At 54.6% G+C, this 9,721-nt stretch overlaps 3 protein-coding genes across 3 annotated transcripts; 2 read left to right on the plus strand and 1 right to left on the minus strand.

The window, feature by feature from the left end:
• The first annotated feature begins 346 nt into the window (after nt 1-346).
• On the plus strand, nt 347-2,107 carry K441DRAFT_658958 (NAD dependent epimerase/dehydratase). The gene has a single exon (XM_067648443.1). The coding sequence runs from the start codon at nt 768-770 to the stop codon at nt 1,812-1,814; it is 1,047 nt and encodes a 348-aa protein (XP_067504514.1). The 5' UTR covers nt 347-767; the 3' UTR covers nt 1,815-2,107.
• A 732-nt stretch (nt 2,108-2,839) lies between these two features.
• On the minus strand, nt 2,840-5,452 carry K441DRAFT_658960 (MFS general substrate transporter). The gene is made up of 4 exons (XM_067648444.1): nt 5,034-5,452; nt 4,721-4,976; nt 3,400-4,667; nt 2,840-3,364 (listed from the first exon to the last, which is right to left on the minus strand). The coding sequence occupies exons 1-4, from the start codon at nt 5,223-5,225 to the stop codon at nt 3,275-3,277; spliced, it is 1,806 nt and encodes a 601-aa protein (XP_067504515.1). The 5' UTR covers nt 5,226-5,452; the 3' UTR covers nt 2,840-3,274.
• A 1,261-nt stretch (nt 5,453-6,713) lies between these two features.
• On the plus strand, nt 6,714-9,126 carry K441DRAFT_676935 (uncharacterized protein; the record flags this gene model as incomplete). Its single annotated transcript, XM_067651007.1, has 2 exons — nt 6,714-8,792; nt 8,914-9,126. The coding sequence occupies 2 exons, from the start codon at nt 6,714-6,716 to the stop codon at nt 9,124-9,126; spliced, it is 2,292 nt and encodes a 763-aa protein (XP_067504516.1).
• Nucleotides 9,127-9,721: the final 595 nt, after the last annotated feature.

The raw sequence follows: 9,721 nt of genomic DNA on the forward strand, positions 1-9,721 counted from the left end.
AGTATACAGGCAATATAAGGGAGCGTTGCCTTGCCGTAATTGCAGCAGATGGAGGCCCAATGAAATATTAATTATACTAAATAAGCATCTGTTTTAATGTGGCGAGTAAGCACTAACAGGAGGCGCTCGCAGGGAGGGCGGGCAGCCCGCTCAGGTTACCCCCTTATATAACTTTTACTAAGGGATAAGTGCATTTGCGACAGCGGCACGGTACCAGCAGAAAGAGAAAAGTGCGGTATGGAGCCCGAAATAGATTAGCTCAGACGTATCGTAAGCATGGAGTTGATTAACGAGCAAGTGCCGAATCTCACAACTTCCCGTCTTCGTCCTCCTGCAGCTCCCCCGCCATATGAGGAGGCGAATCGAAGTTAACTGTTTGATGAGTTAAGCAATACCTATCATGCAACCTCTAACTTCGATGTTTAATCGGACGTGGGGATCCCCTCCAGCCCCACCATACCGTCTATCCGCATCCTGGAAGCGCTCGGGCTGTCGAGAGGCTGCATATGCGATCCAGATAGGCTTGTAGGGATATAGATATATAAAGCTGCGTTTCGTCGTCTCCTAGCACAGTTCTCAGAACATCTTCTTCATAACATCTTCTTCATAGCCTCTGTAGCTACTTCTACAATCAAGCTCAAAGCATATCTTCTAAATAAACACTTATATTTCTTTATTTAAATATCTTCAAGGTCAATACCACTGCTATTCAAATAATCCGTACCCTCAGCACCCCTTACCCACCCCCGCAGCACCCCACTACCACAATGTCACCCTCCCGCGTCCTCCTCACCGGCGCCAACGGCTTCGTCGGCTCGCACATCCTCTCGCAACTCCTCAACGCCAACTTCTCCGTCCGCGCCGTTGTGCGCTCGCAATCCAAAGCCGACAGCGTACGCGGGGACTTCTCGTCCCCCTCTCTTGACTTCGCCATCGTTCCGGACATCACAGCTCCCGGCGCCTTTGACGAAGCCCTGAAATCCACCCCGCCTTTCGACGCCGTCATCCACACCGCCAGCCCCTTCCTGTACCGCGCGGTCAGCAACAACCACGAGTTCCTGGACCCGGCGATCAAGGGCACGACGGAGATCCTGCAGGGCATCCAGCGCGTTGCCGCGACCAGCGTCAAGCGCGTCGTCATCACAAGCTCCTTCGCAGCCATCGGCGCATTCGGGCTATACGACGACGCAAACAAAGTCTACACCTCCGCCGACTGGGCGCCCACCACCCTCGAGGCCGCTCTCACAACCACCGACCTGGGCCTCGTGTACCTCACATCCAAGAAATTCGCCGAGAAAGCCGCGTGGGACTTCCTAGCCACCGAGAAACCTGCCTTCGATCTCGTCGTGCTGAACCCACCCATGGTGTACGGCCCGCTCCGCCACACGGTGTCGCAGATCGGGCAGCTGAACGAGAGCAACACGCGCATCTACGACCTCTTCGTCGCGCCGGCCAACACGCCGGAGACGCCGATGCCGCCGAACGGCGTGCCTCTGTACGTGGACGTGCGGGATCTGGCGCACGCGCATCTGCGCGCTCTGCAGGTACCTGAGGCGAGCAATACCCGCTTTCTGCTGACCGCGGGCCAGGTCTCGAGTCAGCAGATTGCGGATATCGTGCGTGCGGAGGTGCCGGAGCTGGAGTCGAGGACGCCTAAGGGGACGCCGGGCGCGAACGGGTTGCCGGAGACGGCGTATACGGCGGATTCGAGCCCTGCGCAGAAGGTTCTCGGGATTGCGTTTAGACCGATGAGGGAGACGTTTTCGGAGCTGGCGAGTCAGCTGGTGGGGATTGAGAAGGCGCAGGGGCAATGAGTTAGTGAGCGAGTTAGTGAGTGTAGGAAAAGGGAGAAGGGAGCAGGGAGTTTGGGGCACAAGGTTGGTGGAATTTTCAAGCGTTTCAAAGCGGGTTGAGACATGGGTTGGTGAATATCGACTTAATTATCTTCGTGTTTTATTATCATCGGTCAATAGTACTTGCACACTTGCGAAATTGGACTTCACTCCTTTCTCAAATTGTGGAAACTTATACAAATCAACGTATTCGTTGTTACATTTGTACTTTATTGCCGCCACTACAGTACTGTCGATCTGGTACAGGTCAGAAGAAGATGAGGAAGATTCTGTCTATTCAAACTATGAAGAAAAGAAGCTATATATATACGAGAAAGAGGGTACAAAGTGGTATAACACGAGGGTTTTATTGCTTTATACACAAGAGTTAGCGTAAAGAAGAAAACACTAGGTAAGAGAGGGGTTAGATAGCGATCAAACGGTGTGAATAGGAGCCCTGGCCTCTGTCGATGTCGTCAGCAAAGCCTGCCATTCACACCATCCCCCGCCCATTTCAGCCCAACCCTGACCCCACACAACCCACTTGGCTTCTCCAGATGCTTCTGCATCATGCACAGATTGCAAAGAATGCGACGCATTAATCGAGAAGGGTTCTCTGGGTTTCATCTGCCTGATAGAGCAACACTGAAGCATAATAGCAGAACCACGGAATGAAAGAAAACAGCACACTCTGTGAAATATGCTGTTCCATTTTCGAGAGTCCCAAGAGGCTAGGTCAACATTACTAAGCGATAGCCATTTGCAAATTCTGCTCCTTTTGATCCATATTGAACGATTGGTGGTGTAAAAAACGGGTGGGCAAATCGAAGAGTTGATTTTGATGTAGTAGCCGTGTTCAGGGGCCCGAGCTTATGGAGAGGAATTGCCCCGAAAGCAGGATTGGAAATAATTTTCGAATAAACGTTTATAATTTGTGAAACTTTCACTAGACCTTCACATAGGACCATAGGTGATGGAAAGCTGCGGGTCCCGTCCGCTCCCCGGTACATAAGCCATCAACCGGCAGATTAGTAGTTAGGTGGGTGACCACTAGCGAATACCTGCTGTTCTATGTTTTTGGCTTTTTTGTATCTTTATGATTCTTTTCTTTTTGGTTTCTCTTCTGTGCGGATAATACGAATAGGCTTACTATTAATTTGCAATTCATTCCTTAGTTTTTGCTTTTCTTTCCAATTTGTTCAAATTTTTTAAGAAAAAAACAGCGAATCCGGTTTGTCTTTAGAATTTAGTTCTCTTCTTTGGCGCGCCGACTAGTAGTAAGAAGCTTCTTCTTCCGCATATATGGGGTGCATCTTCCTTAAATGTGGAGATATCTCTATGAGAAGGAGCAGCAGCTATACACAACACTTAAAACAGCAAACTGGGTATCCTAGTTCCACAAAGCACGACCCGCACTGCACCGCAGTACATCACCCACCACGCTACAACCCATAAACAAATGTAACCCTCTCATCACCCTCTCTCCCCCCCTCCCTCGCCCTCCCCCCCCCCCCCCCCCCCCCCTCCAACCCCTTCACGCCTAGCAGCCTAGCATCCATTCTCCAACCACATCTACGACTCCCCTCCGGCCGCCCAGCGGCCCCTTCCCCTCCACCCTCTCCCTCTCCACCTCATCCGCATCCCACCCCCTCAACACCTCCATCCTCCACCTATTCTCCCTGACCAAATTCCGCCAAAACAGCAGATAACCCCCCGCCGCAACCCCCACACAGCCCAACGTGACCCAAAACGGCACCACATACCCATCCCCTGCCCATCGCGGCCGGAACAGCAGCGCCGAAAACACCCCGGCCAGATTCCCCCACCCGTTCACGCCCAGCAACAGCGCGCGCTTGCCGGGCTGCGGCGTGTTCCCCGCGATCCAGGCGACGGCGAGCGGCGACGCGACGAAGGTCCCGGCGAGCAGGACGTTGAGGGCGAGGTAGCGCGGGATGGGCCAGGTGGCGGGGAGGAGGGTGACGAGGGCTAGGCCGGCGAGGAGGAGGGCGAGGCCGGCGAGGATGGGGGGGAGGCGGCGGCGGTGGTGGTCGGAGTAGGTGGCGAAGGCGTAGAGGGTTAGGGCGCCGCAGATGTAAGGGGGCGCGGTGAGGAGGTTTGTGAGGGCTGGGTTTGGGGGGTGGGTGGGGTCAGTGGGGTCGGGTTGGGTTAGCGGGGCGAGGACGAGGGGGAGGAAGACGGAGAAGGCGGTTACGGGGATGGAGGAGAGGATGTTGCAGGCGAGGAGGTGGTAGATTTTAGGGGAGAGCAGGGCGGAGAGGATGTCGTGCGGGGTGAGGCCGCGGTCGGCGGTGATGCTGGTGATGGTCGTGGTGGAGCGGGCAGAGTGGGAGCTGCGGGAGGGGTGGAGCAGGCCGTGGGATTCGGAGGCGGACGGGTGCTGGGACTCTTCGTCGTCGTTTTCGTCGGCGTCATTATCGTTGTCGTTGTCGGCTTTGGCGGGATTGCGGGAGGTGCTCTCGCTGCTTCTGTCGCGGCGGATTCTTTCTTCCGCCCATTCGCGCTCTTCTTTGCTTAGGAACCAGGCTGTCTTGGCGCTGTGTGGGAGCCAGAGGAATCCGACGAGGGCGACTATGACCGTTGATCCTCCCTCTAGTAGGAAGAGTACCTGCCAAGACTTCCACCCGTTGTCTTGGGAGGGTTCGGGATTCGGATTTGGGCGGTTGTTGTTGAATTGGGAGAAGACGAAGTAGGACAGGATTCCGCCAAGAGCTCCAGCTACGGCAGCCTGACCGTAGAAGAGACTGAGGCGGCGGGCGAACTCGAAGCGGGTGTAGAAAAGGGAGAGGTAGGAGACCGTAACTGGGTAGAAACCAGCTGATCCGGAAGTCAGCATACGTCTGAGCGCCGGAGAAAATATGTATACATGCCCTCAAGACAGCCGATTATGATCCGCAGAGTGAAGAGCTGCCATCTCGCCTGCACCCAAACGTGCAAAGCGGTAGATATACCCCATAGTGTCATGCATGAAGGAACCCATAGCACCATGCCATATTTCCGTCCGAGTGCAGCACCGACAGGTTGCAAGCTCACGAAGAAGGCGAAGAAGAGGGCGACGGCCGTATTGAGGTCATCCTTCTCCAGGCCAATATCGGAGGTGAAGTGAGCGGACTCTGCATTTCCTATCTACGAGCCGTCAACATTCATACCTACGGCTTCGTCCAGTGGAGCTGTAGAGCTTACGTTGGACTTGTCGAGCGAGTTGAACAGGAATAGCAAAGCCAGAAAGGGCAGCAGTATCAAGTCCAGCTTCCGGACAGTTTTCTTATTAAGAAGAACTTCATGTTCCTGAGCGGCAGAATCCTCCATGGCCGCCCGTGGACCCAGTTGGGGCTCTTCTGGTGGTGAGGAGTCGGCCAGCTCGTACTCGTCCATTTTGGTGGGTCCCAAGCCAAGGCGGTATTGCGTGCCAGGCGGTGAGGAGCCATTGGAATCAGGCGATCATACCTTAGAAGCAAGCTGAGGCTGCGTTGCACGGAGCTCGTGTTGACACCAGACAGTTGCGCTTGTTCTCGTGCTTGTTCTCGTGATGCGTGCCGTGTACGACAATTCGAAGCTGCAAACGTCCGAGGGGGGCCGACTGGAGTGAGAGCGGCTGTGGGAGCCCGTACCCTGGGCCAGCCGCCTAGCAGCCTCTTGCAGTGTATTTAATGCCGATGGGCCCGGTAAGCTACACCCGAAAAAAGCACCGAGCTAGCCAAAACTGCATGTATTTGTTCAATGCAGGGCCAACACAGCGGCGCCGGGGTATGCTGGGTGGTTGTTTATATTTTGGAGCTGTCTAAATAAGCAATTCCCTCGGTCAATCTCTTTGCTGACTTCTTCCCGTCGACTCCGGCGAAAAATTAGTAGTTCTTCGATGAAATGCGATCGAACAAGATGGAGAAAAAAGGAGAAGAATGGCGAGGAAAATTGCGATCCTCATCATATAATTACCCGGCTTCAAGATCGGTCGGCTGGTCAGCCCTAGAGCAGTTTATTCCCTCGGGTTGGTAACGGGGCAAGCCCTCTCGACCAGGGGCGTCCCGCGTGCAGCTGCAGCATGATGTGGCTTTTTGCTTCGTCGAGACCTCAAAGACGGCCGGCCAGCCCGCTCTTGACGAACCACAGCCGGACGCGTTCTGCAAAATGCATGCAACGCCTGACTCAATTTCACATGGGATCACAATGCAGTCCACTAGAAATGCCTAAATTCTAGCGTTTAGTGCTATTCGTTGAGAGTCAGGTGGCGGCCCGTGTGGAGATAGCAACGAGAAACAAGCCCCAGCAAATCGTTCAGCGAAGATGCTGGATCCGCGCGTCGTGGGGAAAGCAGAGAGAGACCCGCTTCTTCCTCACATGGGTACCGTGTTTATCAAGCCGTTCGACTGCAGCCTCTCATCTTGAACTAAGTTATCGCCAGCTTTGCATCTTCGAGCGAACAACTCTCCGGTCGAGGCGCGGGACGGGTCGTGGGCTCCGTTGCATATGAGGTGCGGCGGCGCTAAACGAACTATCAAAACATCCTCTATCAACAAAGAATCAACAACCACCTCTCAATTCAATTCCTCTCTGTACAGTAGCAGCACATACGACAACTCCCTCGGCGTTTCGGATTTCCATCATTGCCTCGCATACTTCCAATACCCGACCCCATCCACGCTACTCCACTAGAAACGGCCGTCATTTCCTCACCTTCCACCTCACCGCAAAACAAGGAAATTGCCCATATGCTTTTTCTCCGACGCACGTACGCCACACCTAATACATACAAACACCCTTCTCACCTAGTATCGCCTCCAAATAAACGACTGCACCGGCTCAAATAACATCAATTCTGCTCTGTGAGGCGGTTGAAAGGTCTGACTCTGACCTGGGCCTGAAATGGATGGACCACCTCCGCCTCCTCCACCTCACGGCGCCAATCCAAAGACTACCGGTGGCGGCGGCAGCACCGGTCTGCCACCCGGTAATTATGATATCTTCATAATCCCCCCCCATTCTGCTGGCTCTGGCTTCCTTTATCTTCCCTCTCTCGCACCTCAACGAAACAGCTTTCTCGCTGGAGTAGCTGCTACGTTGCTCGCGATTGGAATCTGGCAAGTCATAGAGCCGACCGCCAAGAAATGGGTAGCCACAATCAGTACCGGAGTAGCATCCGGGGGTGCAGGAGTTGTCGTGTTAATAATTGGAGTGGGAGTGCTAGGCTGGGCGTGGGGCAGGACACAGGGAGACGGTGGATCGAGTAGAAGACCGAACGGAGGCGGACCAGGTGATGCTCCGCGAGGAACAGCAGGAAGCGGGCCTCCACCAGGCTATCAGCGAGCTGGACCACCGCCGAATACTTATCCTGGGGCCACGCCTCCTCCGCAGAATCCTGGTGGAACAGGGCCTCAGCCTGGATACGGACCCCCGCCTCATTCACACCAATATCAGCAGCAGCAGCAGCAGGAGCAGCAGCATCAGCAAGCTCCTCCTCCGCCGCCGCCTCCTCCGCCTCCTCCTCCGCCTCCACCGCCTCCACCGCCTCCACCGCCGCCGCCGCCCCCTCCATCTGAACCAGATCCGGAGCCCGAGCCGCCTAAGCCCGAGCCAAAACCTGAACCAAAGCCCGAGCCAAAGCCTGAACCAAAGCCCGAGCCAAAGCCTGAACCAAAGCCGGAGCAAAAGCCTGAGCCAAAGCCAGAGCCAAAGCCAGAACCGAAACCAGAGCCGAAGCCTGACCCGCCGAGAGAAGAGCCGAAACCTAAGCCCTCTTGGGCGAACCCGACTCCGGCCGCTTCGTCCGGCTGGGAGAAGGCCCGCGAAGAGACCCGCAGACGGGAAGAAGAACGCAAGCGAGCTGAAGAAGCCAAACGGCGGCGGGAAGAGGAGCAGAAGCGGAAAGAGGAAGCTGAACGACAGGCTCGGGCGAAAGCCGAAAAGGAGAAATGGGAAAAGATGCGTGCTCGGGAACGCGAGACTCGTGAACGGGAAGCCCGGGAGAGGATCGCGAGGGAAAGGCAACAAAAGGAGAGAGAACAGCGGGAGAAGGATGCTAGGGAGCGTGAGGCACGGGAAGCAGAAGCCAGGATCAGGATAGAAAAGGAGATTAGGGAAAAGCTAGAGACAGAGCAGCGGATCAAAGCTGAAGAAGAGGCACGAAAGAGAGCCGAACGGGAGAAAGCTGACGCCGAGGCCAGAGCAGTTAAGGCGGAAGCAGAAGCCAAAGCAGCCAAGGAGAAGGCGGAAGCAGAAGTCAAAGCAGCCAAAGAGAAGGCAGACAAGGAACGAGCAGAGCGTCTCAAAGCGGCTCGCGAGCGCGCAGAACGAGACCGAGAAGCCAGACTGAAAGCTGCTGAGGTGGAGAAGGCAAAACTCGCCGCCGCAGCCGCAGCAACTAGCTCGACACCTAGCACGACACCCAGCATGACAGCTAGGCGCTCTGCCACCTACGGTATGGGCGTGGGAGAAAAGCTCGACCTGTACAATCGAGGCCCTTCCGCCCCATCCGTCACCTCTACCCACTTCACACCCCAGAAGTCGACCGTTACAGCTACCTCGTCCCCTTCAAAACGATACGAGAGGCCCACCGCGAAATCGTACGTCGGCACCCAAGATGGCGACGCCACTTCTTATCGTCCCTACGACCAATCGAAACGAGCGTCCAAAGTACCTTCACAGTCCTCCGTCTACTCCGAGTCGTCATACGCGCCCTCCCAGAGCACTGCTCGCACAACACCACCGCCCAGCGTCCGTGGTCCGTACAGCACAGCTGACCCAGATAAGATCGTCATTAAAGCAGTGTACCTCTTCAATGACTTGTTCCCGAAACCAGTCGCTCAATTGGTGTCGGGCACGGGGAACGTGACAGATGGGCTAATACTGAGGATTACGACGGAGGGTTTATTTATCGATGATGACGTCCGGAGTGTGCCGCAGCGGGAGTGGGACATAAAGGCTTGGACGATGAAGCTTGTCGAGGTATGTTTGCTCTTATCCAACCTTAAACCCCGTCTCATGCCCCAATTCTTCCTGCCTCGACCTTTGAGGTTTCACAACAGTCTTCCCTGAGTAAGTGTAGGCTCAAGCTAACGAACCCTAGACGGGTGAACGTAACGGTAAACATATCCTGCGTGCCAGTATCCGCGACCCTGACGGCAAGAAATACGTCTTTATAATTGGCGACGACGAAAGCTGGAAGGTCGCTGTGGGCTTGCAGAGACTTCGACGAGGAACCCAAGTTCGTGCTTTGGGCGTGAATGGCATGCCTGCTCCAGAGGTTCGGACACTGCTCACGAACCTGGGGTGGGCGTGAGCGTATCCTGGAAAATGAACCGAACAGAGAGGGAAGAACTAATATTGGTATCAGTGCGCATATGTTGGCAGAGGCATGATAGATATCCGAAAAGTTTTGACCCGATAATATTTGTGTTGGGTGTAAGGAATGCTGTATCACATGCACATCCCTCTCACCCCTGTTGGCAAGTTGAGCTTAAGATTCCTCTTGGCGACGAGAAGTATCCCCCTCTCATTTTCCTCGTTTTGCATCAGCGACTGGAGTTGCCTTGTGTCGAGTTTTAGTATTTTTGTTATAGTTTTTGCTGGCATTTTCATCATTACATACCCACAGAATCCATTTCTATTACCTGTCCATGTTTTATGGGGTGTTTCGTAGGTGGCATAGAAGAAAAAGGACCGGTGACGCGAGTCTCGCTGGGTGTTTTTGGGGCTACATGTCACGTATATACATCCGTTTCGTGCGCATAGGTCGTAGAAAAGTCCATCGTTTATACCATTGTTACAAAGACTGTACCGCTTTTTGCCTGTTCCGCTATCTGTTCACCAAAAGCATTATGGCCTTGATCCATTCCCATCTCCCCTTTTCAGGTTGAAGAAATCACATTTATAGG

This window comes from Cenococcum geophilum (genome assembly GCF_001692895.1).
Source record: "Cenococcum geophilum 1.58 unplaced genomic scaffold K441scaffold_18, whole genome shotgun sequence".
Lineage (NCBI taxonomy): Eukaryota > Fungi > Ascomycota > Dothideomycetes > Gloniales > Gloniaceae > Cenococcum > Cenococcum geophilum.

Coding starts and splice junctions, on each gene's coding strand:
- K441DRAFT_658960 (XM_067648444.1), bottom strand. CDS start 5,225: ATGGACGAGTACGAGCTGGCCGACTCCTCACCACCAGAAGAGCCCCAA. Junction 4,668..4,720: donor CATAATCGGCTGTCTTGAGG/GCATGTATACAT, acceptor CTTCCGGATCAG/CTGGTTTCTACCCAGTTACG. Junction 3,365..3,399: donor GGAGGGGAGTCGTAGATGTG/GTTGGAGAATGG, acceptor CTAGGCGTGAAG/GGGTTGGAGGGGGGGGGGGG.
- K441DRAFT_658958 (XM_067648443.1), top strand. CDS start 768: ATGTCACCCTCCCGCGTCCTCCTCACCGGCGCCAACGGCTTCGTCGGC.